This window comes from Myripristis murdjan, chromosome 21, assembly GCF_902150065.1.
Source record: "Myripristis murdjan chromosome 21, fMyrMur1.1, whole genome shotgun sequence".
NCBI lineage: Eukaryota > Metazoa > Chordata > Actinopteri > Holocentriformes > Holocentridae > Myripristis > Myripristis murdjan.
The window spans coordinates 23,623,141-23,646,962 of NC_044000.1; the positions used below are offsets into that span (position 1 = coordinate 23,623,141).

General features: G+C 44.0%; 1 protein-coding gene across 4 annotated transcripts in view; it reads left to right on the forward strand.

Annotated features, from left to right (window-relative positions):
• satb2 (SATB homeobox 2) overlaps positions 1-23,822 on the forward strand; it is a 49,368-nt gene that overhangs the window by 18,508 nt on the left and 7,038 nt on the right. For 3 of the 4 annotated variants that reach the window (XM_030080845.1, XM_030080848.1, XM_030080846.1), the window contains exons 4-12: positions 7,396-7,522; positions 8,441-8,564; positions 10,319-10,421; positions 11,945-11,995; positions 12,126-12,718; positions 13,828-14,040; positions 14,486-14,572; positions 15,491-15,643; positions 17,350-17,544. In XM_030080845.1, the coding sequence (XP_029936705.1) occupies positions 7,396-7,522; positions 8,441-8,564; positions 10,319-10,421; positions 11,945-11,995; positions 12,126-12,718; positions 13,828-14,040; positions 14,486-14,572; positions 15,491-15,643; positions 17,350-17,544 (1,646 nt within the window). The remainder of the gene's footprint in view (positions 1-7,395; positions 7,523-8,440; positions 8,565-10,318; positions 10,422-11,944; positions 11,996-12,125; positions 12,719-13,827; positions 14,041-14,485; positions 14,573-15,490; positions 15,644-17,349; positions 17,545-23,822) is intronic. The other variant, XM_030080849.1, reaches the window with a different exon arrangement.

A 23,822-nucleotide genomic window follows, 5' to 3' on the forward strand; every position in this document is an offset into this window, starting at 1 on the left:
AAATTGGAATTTAAAAAACTGATGATAATTTGTATTTTTACCTTTTAACCATGATAAATGGTTTGATTTCGATGACTTTTTAAAGAATGCATTAAGAGACCACCCTGTCTGTGAAAAACAAACAAACAAAAAGCCAAAAAATAAATAAATAAATAAAAAACATCCACCCCGCGCAGGGCCCCCTGGTGGTTAGGGTGGGCCATTGCAGTTGTTTATAATGCAAAAACGCATGAGCGGCCCTGATTATCCAACAAGTGAAGAAGGTGCTCCTTGGTGGGGTGGCGAGATTGAACCAGAGAGCTCTTCTTTTTACCAAAAATTAATAATATGTTATTAAAAGACTGTTTCTTGTTTTCACTTGTTTCAACTTTGCAAAAAATTTTAAAAACTCTAGCTGTTTGTGCTAGAGGAACAGCGCCCTCTGTCTGTTTTGTGTTGTAAAGCAAAACAGCAGATTTTCAGTAAAATCTGATCAAATGTCTCTCAATCTAAATTGCAGCATAGAGCCTGATAACAGCTGTCACTGTTCTCTGCAGTGGACGTTTTTTTTTTTTTTTTTTTTACGGCCAAAGCCTCAAAAGTTGTGGCAGTAATATACCGTGTGACTGAATCCTGTATCAAACTAATGAGAAAATAAACAGGATTGTAAAATGACTGCCTTTAACTACATCACATGATAATACTTACCTTTTTTATTATACATCTCTTGGGTGGATTCTTATACGTTTTGAAGCTGCGGTGAAAACGTAAAAAATTACACGCATTTTGTAGTTTTGTGAGGAGAGTGATAACGCAGCATTGTGGCTGCTGGAGAAATATTTTTTTTTAAACTTAATGTCACAACTTTGTCATATGGCATTTATAATCATAGCATTTGAACCATTTTTGAGAACAGAACAACTGGCAAACAGGATGCAAAAACATTTTTTGCCAAAGGTGAAAAATGGATCTGGATATAATCTGAGAGCTCTGAAAATGACAACAGCACTTGAGAGGACTGCTGATGTTAAAATGCCACATGTAGGACCTTTAAAGGGATAACCATTATAAAATCATTTTGTAATTACTGCCAGTATACAATGCCATTGAAGTCTCTAGGGTGGTGTTTAGCTCTGAAGGTGGCCTTGACTTTTTCACCTTTTTTTTTATCATCACAGATATCATCGCAGACATTGCGCAACCTCAAATTTCGCTATTGTTGGTCTTCCTGTGCTTGCACGGTAAACTAAAGCAGCACATCAGTGTCACCCTTTCATCCAGTTTAGTTTAGTTCAACCATTTTTTATTCTGGGACCTGAAGGCAACATTACTAGATAACATTTTTTTTGTGTAGAATCAACAAAAACTCGGGGATGCAATTAACAGCCTGTTGAAACAAGTTAGAGAAATAAACAATAAACGGACCCAGTGAGTTATTCTCCAACGAGGGCCTTAAATAGCCTCTTAAATTGTATGGCTAGTGTTTGCTATGGTTTGCAGATGAATGCCATTAGTAGCAGTTTTACCCTTAATGTTTTTGCCAAGTATCAGGGGAGGTCTCTCTCTGTCTCATCAGTGTGTATGGAAAACAGCGAGCCACATTGGTCCCCTGTCCACATCAATGCACTCCTCTCTAAAAACACCACACCAGGGGCTTCAAAGGCAAGACTAAATGGGACATCACAACTCGGCACAAACAAACGCTGAGAAGTGACTCGAGCACAGTTCACACAGTTCAGTTACAGTGTCATATTGTAAAAACGCACACAAATGCATGCGACACACACACACACACTTGTAAACTTTGTTTAACCCATGCAAGCACACACACACACATACACATTCCTACATACAGACACACTTTCACCGACGCGCACCGCATACAACAGCATGGAATACTGTGTACTCATGCCGTATCACACAGTCACACACACACACACACACACACACACACTTCCCCCCAGCTTCTCTCAAATGAATACTTTTTGTTTTTTAAAACAAGCGTTTATGTTAAATGAATAATTTCTGGCTTAAATTATACATTTTTTCCCCTGCGGTCCACAACCAAAATTACACAGAGTCCCAGCTATTTTCTCCCTGTTTGAATTGTGTCCTGCATTCTTGTGTCCCAGCGGTGTATTTAAAGTCCCCGGCGAGGACCACGGCCTTTCTTTAATTAGCCTGGCCCAGTAATTAACTGGGAGATATTGTTTATTTCAATTATAAGGGTCTGAAGGCTTTTATAGAATGGATGGAAGAAGACCTGTACTTTACGGCTTTAGGCAGTTAACAGTTAACAGTGGTCAGCGAGAGAGAGAGGGAGGGAGAGAGAGAGCATTGTCGCCGTGCCACGTCTAAAAAGGCCAAAAGGGGTCATTGGTGCCGACCATGTCAGCAATTTACTGGACATCTGAGTTTAGACCAATTGTGAATTGTAGTCTTGCTCCTCGTACAGTACTATTATATCTTGTAACGGGCCACTGGGTTTTATTGCTATTTTTCAAGCGGTGTCGTCCCGCTGGCGGAGAGCGAGGCCTCTAGCACATTGTGTCACAGAGGTGGTTTGGAACCGAGTGTTCCAGCGCAGAGGATCACTCCCCGAGAACTACAACATGACAGACGTTCAGCGAGAGGAGTTCCTCATGGTGCAATGCAAACGGATGATAGGGGTGAGTCAGGCGTATGGGGTTTCCCTCAGTGTGTGCCAGGGGTGGAACCTGGAACCAGTTTGGAAGAAGCCCCATGTGCGTGTGCAGGCTGCTGCATCCATTAAGACTTATTCTAGCATGGGACAATGGGATTACTGTGTGTACACGTGTATGTGTGTGTGCATGCGTGCATCCATGCGTGCAGGCCTGTGTGTGTGTGTGTGTGCGAGTGAGTGTCAATGAGAGAAGGCAAAGACGTGAGTGTGTGTTTGTGTATGGATTTGCGTTTGTGTGGATGGGCACACTCAGACATAATCCAAGCCACCAGCCGGCCACATGAAAGCGTGTTTTTGGGAGGCGGAATTTTAATGTGGAAATGGGAACAATGATTTCTACTTTTAAATGTGGACAAGAAGCAGAACGCATTCAACAGCCGACCAAAAATGATGGATCAATTATTAATGCGTTTACCATCACACTGTGTGAGCGTGCGTGGGTGTATGGGCGTGTGTGTGTGTGTGTTAGTTTGCGTGCGAGCGGGCATGTGTGCATGTGTCCACCGCTCTGTGTGCTGTCATGTGCCGTCTGCGAGCTCGTGTTTGTCTGCCTGGTCATGCGTTTGCTTCCACCCAAGTTGGCATCGGTGCTCATGTTTACGGCTTATTTTCAGATGCGTGGATGGTGCATGCTGATGATGGCCGGAGGAAACTGTGTGTGTGTGTGTGTGAGAGAAAAAGAGACAGACAGACAGAGAGAAAGAGAGAGAGAGGGAGTTTTTTCCCTCCCCAGTTATTCCATTGTCACAGTATTTTATTCCACCTCCTTAAAGTTTCATTTTTATTTGTTTCTCATGTAAAATTGATAGCGTGCAGAAGGAGATAGAAAAGCACATTTACAAGTTGTGAAGACAAATTCAAAAATTAAACGGCCGCTTTAATATGGAAAAGATCCCCATTTTCAAGCGCGAGTTGGCTCTTTTTAGGTTATTGAGGCTGTGCTTGAGAGTCGATGGTTCCTCTGAGGTTCCTCCCTGCCCTCGGGGTCTTGTCCGTCCTGTGCTTGTGGGGGGATTAAATGATTTTTCCTCTGTATGACCAGATAATGAAGAACACAGCCCTCCCCATGTCTGGCTGGAATCAAAGATACAACGGAGCTATAAACATAAGTCGAATGAAGAGAGAAAAGAGGGGGATCGGAGGGGGGAGAGGAGAGGAGGAAACTGCAGGAAGGAGGGAGGGGGGGACAGGAGGGGAAAAGAGAGGCGTAAGGTGAGAGAGAGAGAGAGAGAGAGAGAGAGAGACTTCTCGGGACCCGTCTGGGTCTCATTTAGACGATAGTAATGTGATTAGCATTGTTTAGTTTTCACAGCTCCAGCCAGTCCCCATGAATAACCTATGTACGTATATGTGCATGTGTGTGTGTGTGTGTGTGTGTGTGTGGGTGGGGAGTTTGAATGCGAGTGTCAGTGTGGGCGCGCAATAGGTGCATGTGCGCGTGCACGTGTGTTTGTGTGTATTCCGGCGCACGCTCCCGTGCATTTGTTTGGTCGTGATATTCCTGCTATAAAATTCAACTAAAGTTTGCCCATTCAAATCCGGAGGCTTGCATGAGATTTTTACAAGGTCACCGTATGCGTGGGTATGGGTGCGCTGCAGACCAACATACAAATACAAACACACGCTAGTCCACTCACACACACACACACACACACACACACACACATGCAAAAGTCTTGTTTAATTCTGGTGTTTTAGTGTTGGTGATGGTTGGTGCGTTGACCCAGACGCACCACAGAACCCTTTTGTCTCTGCTCATCCCCAGTGCTATAAAATGCTCAATTATGGGGTTGTGTGTGTGTGTAGGGCTGTGTGTGTGTGTGTGTGTGTGTGCATTAAAAGTGGCTGGCTGGCTAGGTAACTCTCGCAAGCCTGATAAGGTTCTAATAGATAAAGTGCTATCTGCTGGTCGTTGCTCTGTCTGCTTTAGTGCCAGAATAAACTGAGGGCAGGGACACACACACACACACACACACACACACACACACACGCTGTATGGATACCTACACCCAAACATAGACAGCAAACACACACACACCATCACAGAGACAACACAAACACAGACGGCAAACCACACACAGACACAGACACACAGACACACACACACACACACAAAGACAAATAAAAACCCTCATACACACATGCACAATATAACAATTAATATTAACAGAGCATTAATTAATAAATGACTTTTATTGATCTCTTATCAGCAGCCCAAAGAATTGTGGTAACATGGGCCGATCCCTGGCACAGCGTATGGTGGCCTGTAGTGGACAAAAGTTCAGAGGTTTTGCCGGTTCAGTCGTTCTGTCTCTAAACTTGAATGGGCAAACTTCATTTTCACATTTTCACAACAGCTGATAGGCAAGTTAGCTAAGTCGAGCAGAGAGTAGAGATCCAAGAGGAGCGTCTAAGAAAGCGGCCCCTAAAAACAACGCTCTCACACAGCCAAACTGCATTTTCAATTCAGTTTTGAGGGGAAAAAATATTTTGTCGCGGATTACATTTGTTCGTGATGTATCACAAATGCATTTGTAATCACGTAGTGTAAAGACAAAGTCCACATTAGAAGGATGTGGGGGGGGGGGGGGGGGGGGCAGATGATTAAATCAACACGGGTCACACGGGAGTCCTGGGTTCGGTTCCCAAGCGAGAGCGGTGTTTTCTAACCTTAACCGTGATCTTTTCCGAACCTGCACCAAGTAGTTTTGGCGGTTAAAAGCAATGAAACTGACTAAAATGCTGCTCATCAAGATTAGAAACAAATTTATGATACGTCAGAAACAAACAGCGCATTTCACACGATGGTACTTGACAATGTAGGGACAACAAAACATCCTGAATTTTGAAAAAAAAAAAAAAAAAATACAAGTAGCTGCAGAAATCTGTTTCCTTCAAAATGTAATTGAGAATTTAGTTGTATGGGAATGTATTTGTGTGTGTGGGTGATATTTGTCATTTGTTATAATACAGCTTGTCATCTTTGAGCATCTGAAAATGCAAATAAGAAAGTGTGGGGGCAGGTCACATCGATGGAGGATTATGAAATATCATCTCTGCTCGTCCTTTGACGTGATAATCCAGAATCCGAGAAACTCAGGAGCTATTTCTGTCCATTACACAAATGCAAACACACACACTGTTATTCCTGCGTTTCGAAGTTAGAGAGTCGTTTTTTTGTCTCTCTGAGCATCTCTGCTTCATGGAGGTTATTATGGGCAGCAGTGGCCTGGCACACGCCGCGCTGTGACCTGAGCCTCAGCGCTGCGATGATGTCATGGAACAAGAACACGGAGCGAGCGGACGGGGTTAATGACGTTTACCTTTCACTGTTACATCGACTCGCGCTCTTTCTCTGGCTTCTCACTCTGCGTTTCTCTCTGTCTCTGCGTCTTTGAGTCTGTGTGCGCGCGTGTGTGTGTGTGTGCGTGGAGGGGGAGGGTGTGTGCTGGTGTGGGAAAGAAAACGTGTGTGTGAAAAGGAACAAAGCAATATCTGTCTCTTCATTTGCCAGCCTCCGTCCCTCTTTCTGTCTCCTCTCCCTGTTTTTCCCCTTAAAGGAACACACCGTTTGTGGAAAATTGGCCTGCTGGGCAACTTACCTCTTAAGTAATGAGAACTTAGAGGCCAAAATTATTCATGTGTGCGCCGTAGATCATTCGCTCCGGTGCTCCGTGCTAACCTCTCGGCATTATGTTATGACTGACACGTTTGAACAAAAGAGCCTGCAGCAGCTCCAAAGCTAAACGGCAAGAAAACTTCTGTACAACGAAACCTGGTGGTTTTAGGTGGGAAATGTCACACAAAATTTGATGCAATTGCTACTATCCCCGTCTCTAGATATGGACCAATATAGGATCAGCAGCATTGGTTGATATCATCTTTAAAAAGCAATATTGGCATTGGTCCGATATTATTTTTTTAAGTCAAATCTGGCTAATTGTGAAACTGACACTTTTTTTTCCAGAACTGTGTCAGTTGTTAAATTAGCAACAGAATAAACTAACTAATAAATAAATACTAACATGGTGTTTTCTCTAAAAACATAGATTTGACAATCCCGTCTTAAAGGCTTAACCTCTTTTGCGTTTGAGTTTGCACTGTAATTCTCAAAGAACGCATAACAGCATCTGTATCTGTTTTTGTATTGGTGTCTGTATCAGTACTGGACAGGATGGGAGGATATCTTACTCAAACAAAAAAAAAATAATAATATTAATAATTGCAAGTGAATGAAAAATCAGTGTGCAGTGGATGAATACATCCCCCACATGACGTTATTCCAAAACTAAACCTAACTCATTTTTTAAGTGCTGTTCTTGTTTATTTTATTTAATTATTATTATTTTTTAAATAAATCTGCAGGTCATCTTTTATTGTGAAAAGGTTAATCTTCCTTCTTTGGATAATGCTGCTCACCTGCCATCAGTGCCATAACTTCACGTATGGTGAAGTGCTGGCATGGAGCGGCGGCGTGAATGATCTGTGGGGACAGGCGGATTATTTCGGTGTCTGTGTTCACATAACTTAGCAGGTCAGTCGACCGATGGGCCAGCCTCTCCAAAACGTGATGCGTTCCTGTAAGTGAATCCAGCTGCTCGAGCGGCGTTTTAGTCAAGCCCGCTTTTTGTCAGAACGTTACACAATGAGGCAAAGACAAACGCTCTTTCAGGCTGAAAATGAGAAATCCTTCCTCTCCGTCTCTTTTCCAGGCATCATCAAGGTGGGAAGGTGGAACCCGCTGCCCATCCACTTCCTGACCGACGCGCCAGAGGCCACGGTGGCTGACATGCTGATGGAGGTCTACCACATGGTCACGCTGCGCATCCAGCTGCAAAGGTCAGACTCAGAGCTCCAGAGGTCAGAGGTTGCATGGAAAGGTCATAGATAGTGAAAGTTTTCCTAAACTTATCTAACCACATTTAATGAACTCAAAGCGAAATCTGCACGGCATTGAAGAGCGCAGAGTGGGAAGGTGGAAATGTTTTCAATCTAAATCACTGGAGTTTTTATTCACCAATATTTCCCCCCTTGGATATTAAAGCCACGAAGGAAAAATTGTATGTTCATATTTTATGGACACAATCAGGCTTTTAATCCGTAAATCATCTGCGGTTGCACTGAATCAGATTCTTGGTCCACTGGGTGGCTGATGTCATTGCTGCTGATTGCAGTTCAAGAATTTACCATATCTATCAAATTCTGAGAGGGGCGATATTGAAACATTGTCGCTCCGTTCCTAGTTAGACAACCCGGTGGGGATTTATCTATTATCTGTCTGCGCTCGTGTGCCAGGAACTCCCAGTTTCCCAGAAGAATGAGTGAAGCGGGGTCCTGATGGACAGATAAAAACAGATAGACTCCAGATGAGAGGATTATTATTGTTATTGTCTTGGCACATACCAGCCAGGTTTGTTTACTTGTTTACGCGTGTGTATCCATGGCAACGGTGGGGCTTTGGCACACGTCGTGCTCGGTGTCTGAATGATTTATGTGAGGTTGCATTTTAAATAAAATAGGACAGGAAGGCTCCAGGAGGATGGATCTACACAGGAAATGTTGGTTTTGAGTTGAGGTTGGAATAGGAAGTTTGAACTGTCTGTTTCAATGCATTAACAAACGCACTGCGGTTTTTCACCAAAACATACATCACTGGCCAGACATATGTGAAGTTATTTTCAAATAGGTGGTTCTGGTTAATTACTGAATAAAGGTGTAAGCGAGCCCTCCATCCCTGTTTGTGTTTGGTGGCTGTAGTTTTGCCAAGCTGGAGGACCTGCCCTGTGAGCAGTGGAACCACGCCACCGTCCGAAACGCTCTCAAAGAGCTGCTGAAGGAAATGAACCAGAGCACTCTGGCCAAAGAGTGTCCTCTGTCACAGGTAACTATCGGCTACCGCTGCTGCCAACCTTGCACCTTTCACATTAAAACCACAAAGGGCACCCTGCTGTAGCTGTACTATGACCCTTTTTATCCTACACCTCCTGTGAATACAGTGGTCCCTCGTTTATCGCGGGAGTTACGTTCTAAAAATAACCCGCAATAGGCGAAATCCGCGAACTAGTCAGCTTTATTTTTTACAATTATTATAGATGTTTTAAGGCTGTAAAACCCCTCACTACACACTTTATACACTTTTCTCAGACAAGCATTAACATTTCCTCACTTTTCTCTCTTGTTTATACACTCTCAAAGTTCAAACCTTCGTAGAAAAATAAGTCCAGTATTATAGAATGAACGCATTCTGTACTGTACAGGAGACACGGCACGGAGGAGATTGATTGACAATGGTCTACAGTCCCTTAGCCAATCAGGACGCAGAACACAATGCGCTGTAAAAAAAAAAAAAAAAAAAAAAAAAGCATGCAAAATTGCACTAAAAAAAAATCCGCGAAACTGCGAGGCCGCGAAAGGTGAACCGCGTTATAGCGAGGGACAACAGTACTGGAGTCCGACTGGCTGCAGGATATATGGAGACATCTCAAACATAAAGTCCCTGTCAACAGTTTAATTCACCATTCAGCGCCAATGCTCAGCAGTACATTCAGCTCATATAAATCTTGCTCTAGCTAACCATAACAACAATAAACCCACCGCTACACTAAGCACTTGCATCATGTAACACTACATTAGCTGGTGGTGTTACCCTGCCCTGTCTAGATATTATATGACATATTCAATCAGTAATTTGGCAAGCCCACAGCGCCAACAATGCCTTGGCCAAAGTTGGTGGCGTCTCTGATGTGAAGCTGCTTCAGATATTAGTCTGGCCCGTACAAAAACAGTGCGGGCAGAAATAATATATGTTTCCGAGAATATTGCGCCCTAAATAAATTATCGATGCCTGTTTAATAATGTTTGGCAGGTGGCTGTAAGTGTGATTGTGCGTTTTGAGGTATAAGGATTTAACAGGCCCCCTGAACTGTTCTTTACCTCTCGTTTGCCCCAGTCAGGGATCAGTACCTTTCCCTGCCAACAGTCTCCAATACTCTGTCTGGACTCTCACATGAGGACTGAAGCCAGGCCTCCTGAGCTGCACTGGAACAATTATCAATATTAATTCTATGCAGAATGTAATGATCTAGTCTGATCATAAACCTTTCTACAACTCCATTTCCCAAAATTAAGTGTTGTCTCTCCAGCAGTGTTAAACTCCCCAGCTGCATCTTTAGTGCTCCATCATGCTCTCATAATGAACAAAAATATGTATTTTTTCCCAGCATGGCAGAGTGGTGTGTGAGATTTATGTGTGTGTATGTGTGTGTGTGTGTGTGTGTGTGTGTGTGCGTGCTGTGTTTAAATGGAGCTCTCCGTGTGGGTGTTGATCCCAACATCAATTGCAAGCATATGTGTGTGTGGCTGGAGATTCCCTCTCTGCACTGCACTGGCTGGAGTTTCCATGGGTGGCTTCCCAACATGATTAATGTTTGTCTATTTCTATTGTGTGTATGCGTGTGTGTGTATGTGTGTGTGTCTGTGTGTGAGCCTATATGTGTGTGTTTGTTTGCATGTGTGCATGCCTTGTGGTTGTTGCGTGTGTGTAAGCATTTCATATTATGTTGGTTATTAATTATCTTTCCCTTCCCTCCCTCTCTCTCTCTTTCTCCCTCTCTCTCTCTCTCTCTCTCTCACCAGAGTATGATTTCTTCCATAGTGAATAGCTCATACTATGCCAACGTCTCCACTGCCAAGTGCCAAGAGTTTGGCCGCTGGTACAAGAAGTATAAGAAAATCAAAGGTGAGCGGTCCAACATACACTATCCCAAAGCTACCACTGACATTTCCTCCCACATGCGCTTCCTAAAAAGCCTCTAGATTGACTCGTGACTGTCCAGCGGGCGGTTTTACCCCACAGTCCCGACTGGCGAAGTGGTGCGGGTCTTCACAAAACCGTCCAATATCTGTGATGATTGTTCTCCTCTTTAATCCAGCGCCTCACTATCACCCCATCAACCACATGAGCTTGTCCCACCGCCGCCTCCCCATCACCTCCTAGGAAGCTATAATCATCACATTAAAGGCTAAGCCTAAACAGAGACTTAAAAGAGGAGGAGACACACAGAGAGAGAGAGCGAGAGCGAGAGCGAGAGAGAGAAGAATGGAGTGATTGCGAGGCGTGCTGACAGAGGGAGGAGTGTTAGGTTACACTCTGCATTTCCACCATTCGTTTTGCTCTCCGTCTGGCAGAGGGAAACACACACACTGCTCAGCTCCAGATGTCTGCACGTGCCAAGAGCTCACTGCCCTCCCATTGGCTGTTAGGCCCGTCAGTCACAGCAGCTCAGGAAAGACGGATAGGTGAAAAAAGTTGGCCTGTTTGCACTGGTGTCCAGTTACTGAACATGTGCAGACTTCATTACAAAACATCAAATAGGTGATATCTATTATCTACTGTGTTTTACTTATTAAGGAAGATCAACAAGCACTTTAACTTGCTTTACTTTCATGCCATAAATCAGTAGGGTCATCTTTTTCAAAAGGTGGATATGTCATTTTGAAATAGAGCTTCAATCAGGCCTAATATTTTGAAACTGACCCCAACTATGGACATAAAAAATTTGTCCAACCCTGACTCTAACCTGACCACCAGCAGACAGAGCCTCAATAAAATCCAACATTTATACTGTAGAAACGTTAGGCTTACAATTAACTTTATTTTTATGTGTGCCTGTTACCCCTTCCGTTTTCAAAGATCAAAATCAAAATTTGACTTTAGGCTCTATCCGTCAAATCTGTCAAAAAAACCCAAATGAAAATGAAGTTTACATGCCACTTAAACAAATCATTTCATCAGTCCATGCCTCAAGGTATCATTTTTTAATCTTGTTAAACTTTTCTCTTGCATGCAATGTTTTGGCTCAGTTCAGCTGTTTGCTTTGCTTTGGCATGTGGTGTCAAATATTTCACTTTTGCATCAAAGTAAATTCACACAGCACCACAAGCTTTTATGTGGACCAGCACACATAGGATACCAGGCAAATATAGATTACATGTTAGACTACATCTATTTCCTATAGCCTCTATTGAAGAAAAAGTAGGAAAATTTAAAACTTGAAACGTGAAGCAAACAATCTGAAATTTCTGTCAGCCCGAACGTGATGCAACACAACAGGAACAGACGTGTCCCATCAAAATGAAACATTTCATATATTTATTCTATTATTATATTTATTATTCATATATTTGTACATCAGCATGCATCAACATCAGCACAGGAGGAGCTTCCCCTCTGACTGATCCTCTGTTTGTGTTGTTGAGCAGTAGACTACGTGGAGAAGATGTGGTCTGGAAGAGACGCCACTGACATCAAAAGTAAGGATGTCACCCATCCCGTCTTTCACTCATCTGCTCCTACATGTAAATCTATGTGCAGTTTGCTCTAACAGTATTTGTCTGAGCCCACTGACACCTCTCCTCTCCTCTCCTCTCCTCTCCTCTCCAGTTGAGAGAGACAGCCTGGCAGACTTCTGTGTCCTGGGACAGAGGCCTCCTCCTCACCTGGCCAGCCTCGCCCAGCTCACTCACCTGGGAGCGGGCAGCCCCCTCCTCAAGGCTGGATCTGGAGACCCCCAGGCCCCGTCCCAGCCTCCTCAGCAGCCCCCTCCCTCCCAGCAGCAGCCCTCACCCCATGGCCCCCTCCACCACAGCCCACCTCTCCGCTCCGGCCAGGTGCCCCCTCCGCCCCCTCCTCCCCCTCCCGGTGCCCTGCAGCCCCTGCTAGGCCCGGGCGGGCTGCTCTCCCCTCAGCTCTCTCCCCAGCTGGTACGCCAGCAACTAGCCATGGCCCACCTCATTAACCAGCAGCTCGCTGTTAGCCGCTTGCTGGCCCACCAGCACCCACAGGCCCTCAACCAGCAGTTCCTCAACCACCCACCCATCCCTCAAAGGTCATCCAAGGCTGGCGGGGACCATCCTGGCAGCAACCCCTCGGCCGCCGAGGTCTCCACTGACATCTACCAGCAGGTCAGAGATGAGCTGAAGAGAGCCAGTGTTTCCCAGGCCGTGTTCGCCCGTGTGGCTTTCAACCGCACACAGGTGGGAAAACAGGGCAGACTATGGTGAAGATAGAGGGGAGGCGGCGGGGTGGGGAAACGATTAGAGGGAGAGAAGATGATGCATCACAGAGAGGAAGGATAAGGGCATCAGGAAGAGGGCAAGCATGGAGAGTAACAGAGGAAAAGAGAGTTGCTCCAATGAGATTCAGAAAAACTGTTTCACCCAGTTAATCAACTAAAATACTAAAATACTGGCTAAGTCATACTTTCTTGCGTAAGTCTTGTTTTGTCAACCTTGTTTAACCATATTCTGCCTTCATTTAAACTCAAAACTTGTTAAAAATAAGCTCTGATTTGTGAAAAAAAAATTAACAAAATGGTCATTCAACACGGAATGACAGGTTGGATCATTTCAGAGCTTCAGATTATCCAATTTAGTTGAGGTGACGTCATTGCATATAAATTGTGTTTTATTGTGTATGGTAAGAACTGACTCATATAAGGCTGTTTATTTACTACACTGGTAAATACTGCCGCATGCACTTTTGGTCTCCTCCTGAGGGAGTCTGCAGAATTTCTCCTCTTGTGGGCATCCTTTTTCCTGTATTCAAAGTGACATGAATGCAGCAAACGATCGCCTTCCCCGTCATCATTTTAGGTGTGAAGAGAGCACCGCTTTATTTAATAGAGATAAATATGGCATCAATACGACGTCACGGATAGGCCACATGGGGGTTGACTTTTTGTGGTCACCCACCTAGTGGTTATATAAAGGAGATTAGCTGAAGCATGGCAGGACAGCATGCTGGGTAGTTGAGTCTTCCGCCCCGCCCTCCCAGCAGCAAAACACACCTGCCGGACTAAAGCTGTGCAGGGCGAGTTACCATACGCCCCATTAGAGCAGAGATAGTGTGAGCTGGCATATGCATCCTCTAGTATTGAATGTGCCAGGTGTGTTTTTGTGTATAAGGGTTTCATGTGTGTGTGTGTGTTTCTGCATATGTGTGCATGTGGATTTGCATTCATGTGTCCAAGCTATATGTGAATACTAATAATTATGTGTCCAGATCTATTAGAGGGAATTAATGTAAAGCAAAAACATATCCTTGCAAGGATCTCAACGTCAATGTTTGTGTTTGTGATGAGCAGGGCCTGCTGTCGGAGATCCTGCGCAAGGAGGAGGACCCTCGCACCGCCTCCCAGTCCCTGCTGGTCAACCTGAAAGCCATGCAGAACTTCCTCAACCTGCCCGAGGGAGAGAGAGACCGCATCTACCAGGAGGAGAGAGAGCGCAGTATGAATCCTTCAGTGGGCCTGCCTGCCTCCAACTCCTCCAGCCCCGGGGTTGCACGCCTCTCACAGGTAGGACCAGCCAATCGCTAGATAAGACCTGTGCCATCAATGCATAAGCATCCTCAATTATCCCCCAGTCACCCGCTGTTTTACATGTACAGCTAGCACCTTTTTCATGTCTTTTAGTCTTCGAAATGAATTATTACTGCAAATTCCACGATACCCTCGGCAGACTTGGTAACAGTTGGTTTACAGATTAAGATTTTACCTTCAAAACATCAAACGCGTTGTTGAAGCTGAAATTATACAGAACTAGAACTGCAACATTAAAATAGTTCTTATAGGTGAATGCACTGATAATGCCACACACTAAAAGGAACTACTTTTACTTGTCATACTTTTACTGCTAATACTGTACCTTAATATTTTTATCTAAGTAACATTTAAAACACAGGACTTTTGGAGTATTTATTAGTCGGTCGTCTTACATGCCGGGTGTCCTGTGTGTGCGTAGAAAGTGTGGGAGAGGAGCTTGGATGACCAGCTCACTCCTGATACCTGGGCCTCCATCTGGAAGAACAAGACTAAGATCTCCAACTCGGTGAGCAGCATTATCTGCAATCTTCGACTTGTCCACACAAAGTACAGCATGTCGTGTACTTTGTCTAGTCTGTTGTAATTTAAGGCAAAGCTGGGGTTTTAAAAGTTTTTTTTATCTTAAACAAATTCAACAGTTTATAATGAAAAAACAGCCTCAAAGCTCTCGTTGGGACATATTGTAAACATAAAAGACCTGACATTTAGATGTTTCTTTCCATCTGCACATAACAATTTAGGAACGACAATGATAAGAAATTCTCTCTGATGTCAGGGCAAATGCCCATTCATGGCTCTGGGTGCATTTGTGTGCTATTCTTATTATGTCTATGTACATTTATCTTCAGCATCGTTTACACTGGGGGAATGTAAGCTAGCTTGTCTGAACATGTCTTGTGGACAACTTCAAACACTGTGTATACAAGCTCTCTGAGAGCCAATACATGTTCATTCAAATAGAAACTACAAAGAAAGACAAAAGAGCGGGACTTAATGACTTTGATCTGTAAACAATATTCATGTGGAGACGTGCGCTGCAGATGTGCAGCTGATGCACATACAATGAACACTGTGTCTGTTCTCAGAGCAACTTGGCCCGATCATTAGCTGATAACCTCTCCGCTCATATATAAGTCTCCATTAGTGAAGAAAGATTTAGTTTGAGGAACAATCTCTACCTAATTTAATAAAGAATATCAATCCTGTAGCATTGTAGCTAAATTGTTAAGTAATGTAGTTAAAGGCTGTGACTTCATGGTCTTTAAATCAGTGCAACTTGCCTGAGAGCTTTTCTTCTTTTCATGTTAAAATATGGCAGATTTCCCTTTTGTCATTGCAGCCTCCGGCTCGCTATTAGTGGGTCCCTAATAGTGGCATTTGCTATGAATTTTCTTTTTTACTGTGTCCTGTCCCTGTTCCCCAGCCCAAGCCCTCAGGTCCGGCCCCTGACCTCCCTCTGAAGCTGGAGTCGCTGGTCAACATCACATCGGGCATTTATGATGAGATCCAGCAGGAGATGAAGAGAGCCAAGGTCTCCCAGGCTCTGTTCGCCAAGGTCGCTGCCAACAAGAGCCAGGTGAGGGAATCACTGGGAGCTACGAGGCCATGAAAGGTCCAGCTGTAGATCTTGGTTTGCTTTTCCTTCACCTTCAAGTCATGTACAGTAGGACAGTGTTATGGTTTACTACTTACCATGTGCAGTTTATCTGTGTAGGTATCAGTTTAGCAACTGCAACAGTACAAAGTAACCAACCAAAAATAAAGCGCAAGGGACTCCAACAAGGTTTTGAAGGATGGCAATTTGCAGGAGGTGGTGCATGTGGTCAATATGATATATATACAAAAAAAAATGGTTAAAACAGCTGTGGAAGCTATTTTGAATTGATAATTAGGCCCCGATTTCATAAAATGATGCAGCATGAAACGATGGAAAGGTACAGACTCAGTTGTCATTGATCACGTGTTGATGCTAACATGAGGCAAGCGATACAGGCGGACACCGCAGAAAAAAGTCACGCCTCTGCTCGTAGGTACACATGCCCAACCTGCCGCCATTTTTCTCGAATAAAGTTGACTCATCCTAAACCTTTGACCGCGTGACACGGACATCGCTCACTCAGTCGACCAGTCAGTGGACACTTGGTGCATTATGTTATATCTAGGCCTATGATCCAATGGTGAAATTCACCAAACTCAGATGGGGAAGCCAGAGATTAGCAATACAACAACGGCAGGTGATGACAGGCAGGTGTTCAGATCCAGAATGATTAACAAATGAGCAGGGAGAGAGTTAACGAGGGTAGAAGAGACTAGAAAACACCATAGGGAAGGAGGGACACACACTCAAGGACAAGACTGGGATTATGACACTGAATATGTCATACACTGTTCAGAATATCCTTTAAAAATTCTGCACAGTTTCTTAAAAAACCATCAGCTGACACCTAATGATATTTAAACAGCTAAATATTCAGAAGTCAGTGTTGATAGTGTGATAGTGGAGCAACTAAACCGATGATTAATTCATGAATGTGGTTTGAATATTTTGTATCAGCGGGTTATATTTCAGGAGCTTAGCATGTGGTCATGAGTTAGCGAAAGTGTGAGCGTGAGAAAGGCAATATGTGCGGTGTGTGTGTACTGTGTGCTTGCATGTGCTTCTGTGTGTGTGTGTGCGAGTGTGTGTCAGGTTGTGGTTAGCGAGGTCCCCCAGGTCTGTGGGTCTGGGGGTGGCTGAGGGTCACGGCTCAGTGCACCCATCTGCTGCAGCTGGCCACAGAGAGAGGGAGCGAGAGAGAGAGGGAGAGAGAGAGAGAGAGAGAGAGGGTGAAAGGGGGAGTGTGTGTGTGTGTGTGTGTGTGTGTGTGTAAGACAGTGAGAGAGAGAGAGAGATGAAGATGATCAGCCTATTAGCGGTGCATGCTGCTGGAGGTGGCTGGTTGAACACAACAGCTGGTGTCACAAACTGGACCAGTCTAGCAGAGATAATTGAATCTTCTCCATCCTCTCTCTCTCTCTCTCTCTCTCTCTCTCTCTCTCTCTCTCTCTCACTATCTCAGTCCCCCGTCTTCATCTCCTTTAACATCGCTTCACATTTCTAAGCTTTATTTTTTTCAACTTTTCTTCTTTTACAAAAGGCATCCTCCCTCATCTCACTCTTGTCCACCTTTTCTACTTCATGTTCTTCTCCTTCACCCCATATTTTCCACTTCAACTTTTTTTTTTTTTTAACTTTCCCTTCATCTCTTTATCGTTAACCTTCTCTCTCTCTCTCTCTTCCAGGGTTGGCTGTGTGAGTTGCTTAGGTGGAAAGAGAACCCCAGCCCAGAGAACCGCACCCTGTGGGAGAACCTGTGCACCATCCGGAGGTTTCTGGCCCTGCCTCAGGCCGACAGAGACCTGGTGTACGAGGAGGAGTCCAGACACCATCACACCGAGAGGCTGCACACCGTCCTCCACCTGCCACAGGACACACAGGTAAGACCCAGAAACCGACACAGCCGCTCCTCCACACCAGACGTCCACCTGCATTCCATATCTGGATTGCATCGACGTTTTTGACGGAGCTGGATTATGTTTACACCTGGGGTTAAAGTGCGTGTCCGGTAAACACACTGAAAACAGATTTCTCTCTCTCTCTCACCAGATTGCAGCACACTTCACCTCATAATATTTACTTCCTTTACAGTTGACGGTAAACACTTCGTCTTGCTTTTTCCCTCCTACAACAGGATCCTTATAATTCATTTTTGACAGGCGTATTATAATCCGAGCCGCCTGCCACCGGTGCGATTTGTGTGCTTTCCAGCTGAACCGAGGCACAACAGTTCAAGTTCCATTCACCTGGTTAACATATCTCGATCGGAGGCGAATTTTATTTACGCTTTTTTGTCAGTTTGTTATTAAATGTGTATCTTGACGTGCTCCGAAGGTGGTTTGTGTCTGGGCTGCATTCACACCTGGATTTTATGCGTTTGTGCCAGCGGCTGACCGATATGGGTTTTTCAGTGGCTGATGCTGATATTTAGAGAGCAGGATGGCTGATGGCCGATATATAAAGCCGATATCATGTTGTTACCGTATTTCACCAATTAATCGCCCGGGCGTTTAATACGCAAAATCAACTTGGACCCCGGGCGTTTAAAAGAACCAGGCGGCTATTCGCTGCAGGCCTTTATTTATTTTTGCACAGACCTGCACCAGGCCATTATTGTGATGACAGTTACCGTCCAACATATTTACAGTTGGTCGATTTAAGATTACGGTGCACCCTTTTTTTCTAACGTTAGCTAGCGCTCTTATTTTGACAGAAAATGGAAGTGCCGCACAGTTATTGTGCGGCTAACTGTTTACTTCTGCAAAAATAAGGTGAATAGCCTTATTTTGGGTTACCTCAATATAATGCAAATAATCGCCCCGGCGGTTATTCGGGTGGGCGTTTAATACGCAAAATGGGTGCAGACCCCAGGCGTTTATAAGAACCAGGCGGCTATTTGCGGCCGGGCGATTAATTGGTAAAATACGGTATCTATTAATAATAAAAACAAATGAGACACAAAATTGCTGAACTTAAATGGACATTTATTTAACACTAATGTTATTGTCTGCATTGTCTCTGTTTGCTTAAGTAGATCTCTGCAGTGCATGTATTTTACATAAAAAAAACTAAATAAATATAATCAAAAAACTAAATTAACAGTGCGAAAAAAGAAAGCAAAAAAAAAAAAAGTGTGAAAAATAAATAAACTTTTCGTGCATTTAACAGCAGCATCGGCCTCGTGAGCACAGGCATCGATCAGTTTATCTCAAAGTGGGGATTTTTGTGAAGCTTAAACTGTCAAAAATGTACAAACCTCAGCAGAAACAGCGACACAGATACCCAACATCATCCATGGCCCTCTGAGGCGGCAAAGAGCTTTAATTGGGAACTATTTCCTGCCGGCAAACTGCATCTATCCTGTATCTATTCATGTCTATTTTGTATCTGCTTGGATTTGTATCTCTTTTGAGTAAACTGCCCCTTTAATGCCAGGTGTAACAGGAGTCAGTGAGTCCCTCCTATCATCAAAACAGTGCATGCCTACACACATAATGGCACACATTCTGCAGTAAATGTTCACACACACACAGACACATGCACCCACATATGCACACAGATGAACATGTGTACTCCACAGCTGTTACGTGTGTGTGTGTGTGTGTACATGTGTGTATCATGAACACACAAACACATAACGATCAGAATATAATGGCAAATAGCTAAGAGGGGTGAAACAGTGTACTTTCCTTCATATCATTCTTCAGTTCCTTCTATCTCTATTTTTAAGTGTGCACTGTATTGTGTTTGATCTACTTGTGTGTGTGTGTGTGTGTCTGTGCATGTGTGTGTGTATCCCAGTGGAATGAACAGTAAACAGTGTTGGTGGGTGGTGTGGCACTGGAGGAAATGCCCCATTAGTTTCTGAGGGGGGAGGCAGAGGGTGAAGGAGGAGCAGAGGGAGTTGAGGGGGAGATCGATGCAGGAAAAACACACTGACATGTCGGCCTCTTTCATAAACCCTCTGTCTGTCTGACACACACACACACACACTGACACACACACACTGACCCCACTCTCTCTCTCTCTCTCTGCCACTCATCTCCCCCTCTTTGACTTCCACAGCGCATATCCACACACCCTTACAAAGAAATCTGTCATCTTCACAAGCCGTTTAGTCTCGTGTTCCGTTTTTAAAATCTTTTTCTTAAAACCGCTGTGAGATAATGCCAGTTGGTTCCAATGCAGTTTCACTTGTTTCAGGATTTTTTTGTTTTTTTTTGTTTTGTTTTGTTTTCTGGGAACAATTATAAACATGTTGAAACAAGGCAGAAAACGGTGAATCAGTCCACCAGGATTACGAAAATGACATTTGATTCAGCGAGTTGATCAGCACTGGAAACAAGCAGCTTTTTGTGTGTGATTTTGTCCACAGATAGATAGATAGATAGATAGATAGATAGATCGATAGATAGATAGACTTTATTGATCCCAACCAGGGAAATTCTGGTGTTCCAGCAGCAACAGTAGAAACATATAATAAAGTTAAATAAAATAGAATAAAAGCTAAATATATACAATAAAGACTATAAAGGCTAAAAACTAAAAAATATACAATAAGGGCTAACCTAAGAAAAAGAGATATGAGATGTGAAATATACAGATAGTAATGAATATGACAATACACAGATGGAATTGAAGTATATACATGATTGTGTAGATAAGGAGAGTTAGCATGAAACCACGAGAACCAAGAACCAAGTGGCAGAACCGGACGCCCGGTACTGGGATTCAGGAACTGACCGACTTGATTCGGCCTCTTAAGGAATCATCACTTCCCCTCCAGTCTGAAAAACAGTGTGACTGTATATTAACCTAGGATGTAATATACAGATAATAAATAATAAATAAACAGTTAAGGTGCTGAGTAGTGGAGACTAAATAACTCGTGAGGAAACACTGTATAAGAGAGTTTAGTAGTAGATGCTGCACATATTTGAATAAATAATGATAATAAGACTCTTCTTCTTGTTGGGCACCTTCCACTCAGAGGTCAGAGGTCAAGGCCATGCTTCAGACACTGGGAGGCATTCGGGACACCTCAGCAGGCCAGATGCATGCCGCCACACGGAGCCCGAGTCCTCTGGTGTCTCTAACCCACGCGGCCACCCTGCCCCCCCGCTCCACCCCCCCGCCCAGTGCAGAGCCGTTTTACACCACACACACCACAATCAAAAACAGGCAAAAATCGAAACTTCCCATTAAGCATCTTGACACTAATCACATGGGCCGTTTTTTTGCAGCTCCACCCACCTCCAGTCCACCACGAGGCCTAGCCTCTCCCCTCCCATCCAGAGCTGCGTATTAAAGGCTGATGGGAAGACTGGGGGGAAGCTGTGGTGGCACCATTAACACATTCCTACGCTCCTCCGACACACACACACACACACACACACACACAGCACAGACTAAAAATACAGTTTAGCCCCACAACAACACCCATGTCATATCCTCCCCCTGGGGCAGGAGACAATGAGAGATGAACTGTACTGGAAGACTGGTGATTTATTAATGGGAAATGAGGTGTATGTGTGTGTGTGTGTGTGTGTGTGTGTGTGTGTGTGTGTGTGTGTGTGTGTGTGGATGTGTGTGTGTTTGTATTTTGCTGTCTTCAGACCCCCCTCTTCCACCCAGATGAAGCCCCCACCAACCTCAGGCTCCAGCCAGCCTGCCACCACAGACCACACATGTGTCCCATCTGCCACACACACACACACACACACACACACACACACACACACACACACACACACACAAAATTTCGCACTCATGCTCAGTAATGTGAGTACTCTTTTGTATATGGACAATAAGGGGGTAACTAAAACTAACCAACCACAGAATACGCATGAAAAATGAATGGAGCACTGCCCTCTGAGGCAGAGCTGTACATCCAGCCAGTGTGTGTGTGTGTGTGTGTGTGTGTGTGTGTGTGTTTGGACCATACTATAAGTACAGTAGCGTGAGCCACTTCTGCATGTTTGGAGCTCAGGGAGGCCTTTAACTGTGTCACAGGATGTCTGTTAAAGTCTGCAGGTGGTGTGTGTGAGTCTGTGTGTGTGTGTGTGTGTGTGAGTGTGTGTGTGTGTGTGTGTGTGTGTGTGTGTGTGTCAATAACCTCAGCAGCATCACATTTCTCCACATTTCAGGCCTGGCGTTCAAGCTGCTTAGCTCTTATTCGTACAGCTTTAACAGTTAAGTGCGTCCCTCGGCTAATTTGGCAGAGTCTGGCCTTATGAATAATTTCTCTATTGTTTTTGCTAAATTGATTTCTACTGCGAGTAGAGGGGTGTTTTTGTGTGCATGCGTGTGTGTGTGTGTGTGTGTGTGTGTACACTCAAGACCCCTCACTGCGGCTGAGACCCCAGGAGCGGTGGACTAGAACAAGATGTAACAACTACTGTACCTTTCCTCCTCGCTCTTTGTCCTTCTCTCTCTCACTTCATTCCAGAGGTGCCTCGTTGGCACGAGATACAGAAAAAGCTCATTACCAAAGCAAAAACAACAAATCGCTGTTGTCATGTGAAAACCTCGCAGCTCCAGTTCTGTTGATTTCATGTTTCACAGTACAGCTGAAGCGTTAAACGGTTCTGTATGGGTTGAGAAAATATTCCAACTTCTTGGGTTTATGAAACCGTTTAAAAACCCATTGCACAATGTGAAAACCCCACTGTCACAAAGCCAAAGTTAACATTTCGGAGATGAGATTTTCACCCAGCATTGACCATATCATAATCACTGAGCCAATTCAGTGAACGTGACAATAAGTTGACATGACAATCGAACAATTACAACAAATGGTCTAATGATGTAATGTGAATCTCCGCAACTCGGCCAATCTTGAGAAATGCACGTTCAGTTCAGTCTCACTGAACTTTATTTTAAATTCTCGACGAGACCCCAAGTTTTCCAGAGATATCAAATATGTCCTGCTGTATTAAAAGGAAATGTGTATAAAATGATGCCAAAACATCTAGAAAGTTTATGTGAGTGTTAGTGTGATGGAGCTCCAGTCAATCGCTGCAACCAGTAGATTGAAATATGCATGTGACACTGTCATACAATATGGAAAAATGTGTTTCTCTGACTCTGAAGCAACTTCAGGGGGGATTTAAGGGACAATCAGAGTTCAAGGGGTCCATCGGTCTTTATCAGGAGACAAATTTATAGAGTTGCATTTGATAAATGTGCTTTTGTCGTCCTCAGTATTCTCAGTATCCTATGTTATAGTTTTTCATTGGAGGAAAAAAAATCAAAGAAACTAAAAATATTGTTTCACTACAAAGGTTGAATTCAGGAAGACAAGTTTCTCCTCTCAATAGTTACATTGCATGAGGAAGTGCTGCTCTCTCTCCCTCTCCCTCTCTCTCTCTCTCTCTCTCTCTCCCTCTCTAGTTATCAGTGCATCCTGGTGGCCTCTTATTCACTGTCTCTGGGCGGGGTTTGGGCTTTTTGCATTGGTAAACCACAATTAAGTTAATTGTTTAATTGCAGACAAATGGAATGAATACCACACACAGAGTGAAAGAAAGAAAATTCCACCAATGCGAGTGCATGCATGCACATTAACACACAAACACACACATTAACACACACACACACACACACACACATAGACCCACACACTCAACTGAGGAGGAGCTGCACTCCCACATTGCCTCAATTACTTCACGTGTATACAGTTTTTCATCAAAGACACACTATTTTACAAGGAAAAAAACGCACAGTGACTCATCTACTGCAAGGGCTTGATGACACAAGAGTGAGAGACAGAGTGCGTGTGTGTGTGTGTGTGTGTGAGAGAGAGAGAGAGAGAGAGAGAGAGAGAGGGAGAGAGAGAGAAGCAAAAACAAACTGATTAACAGGAAAGGTGAAGTCATGCACAAAACCAACAGAAAAGTGATTTTTCCTTCATTACATATTTATCTGTGTGTTAATGGTGTCTCTGGTGGACACACACTGTCCCTACTCGCTTAAACCACACGCACACACACACACACACACACACACACACAGAGAGAGAGAGGGAGAGAGAGAGAGAGAACGGCCCTGGAGGACCAGAGCTCATTAAGGAGAAGATGAATATTTCATGTTCTATAATTCTTTCATAGTTCTGCACCGTAATTTGCCTTGATTTACGTTTAAAAGAAAACTTTTTCAT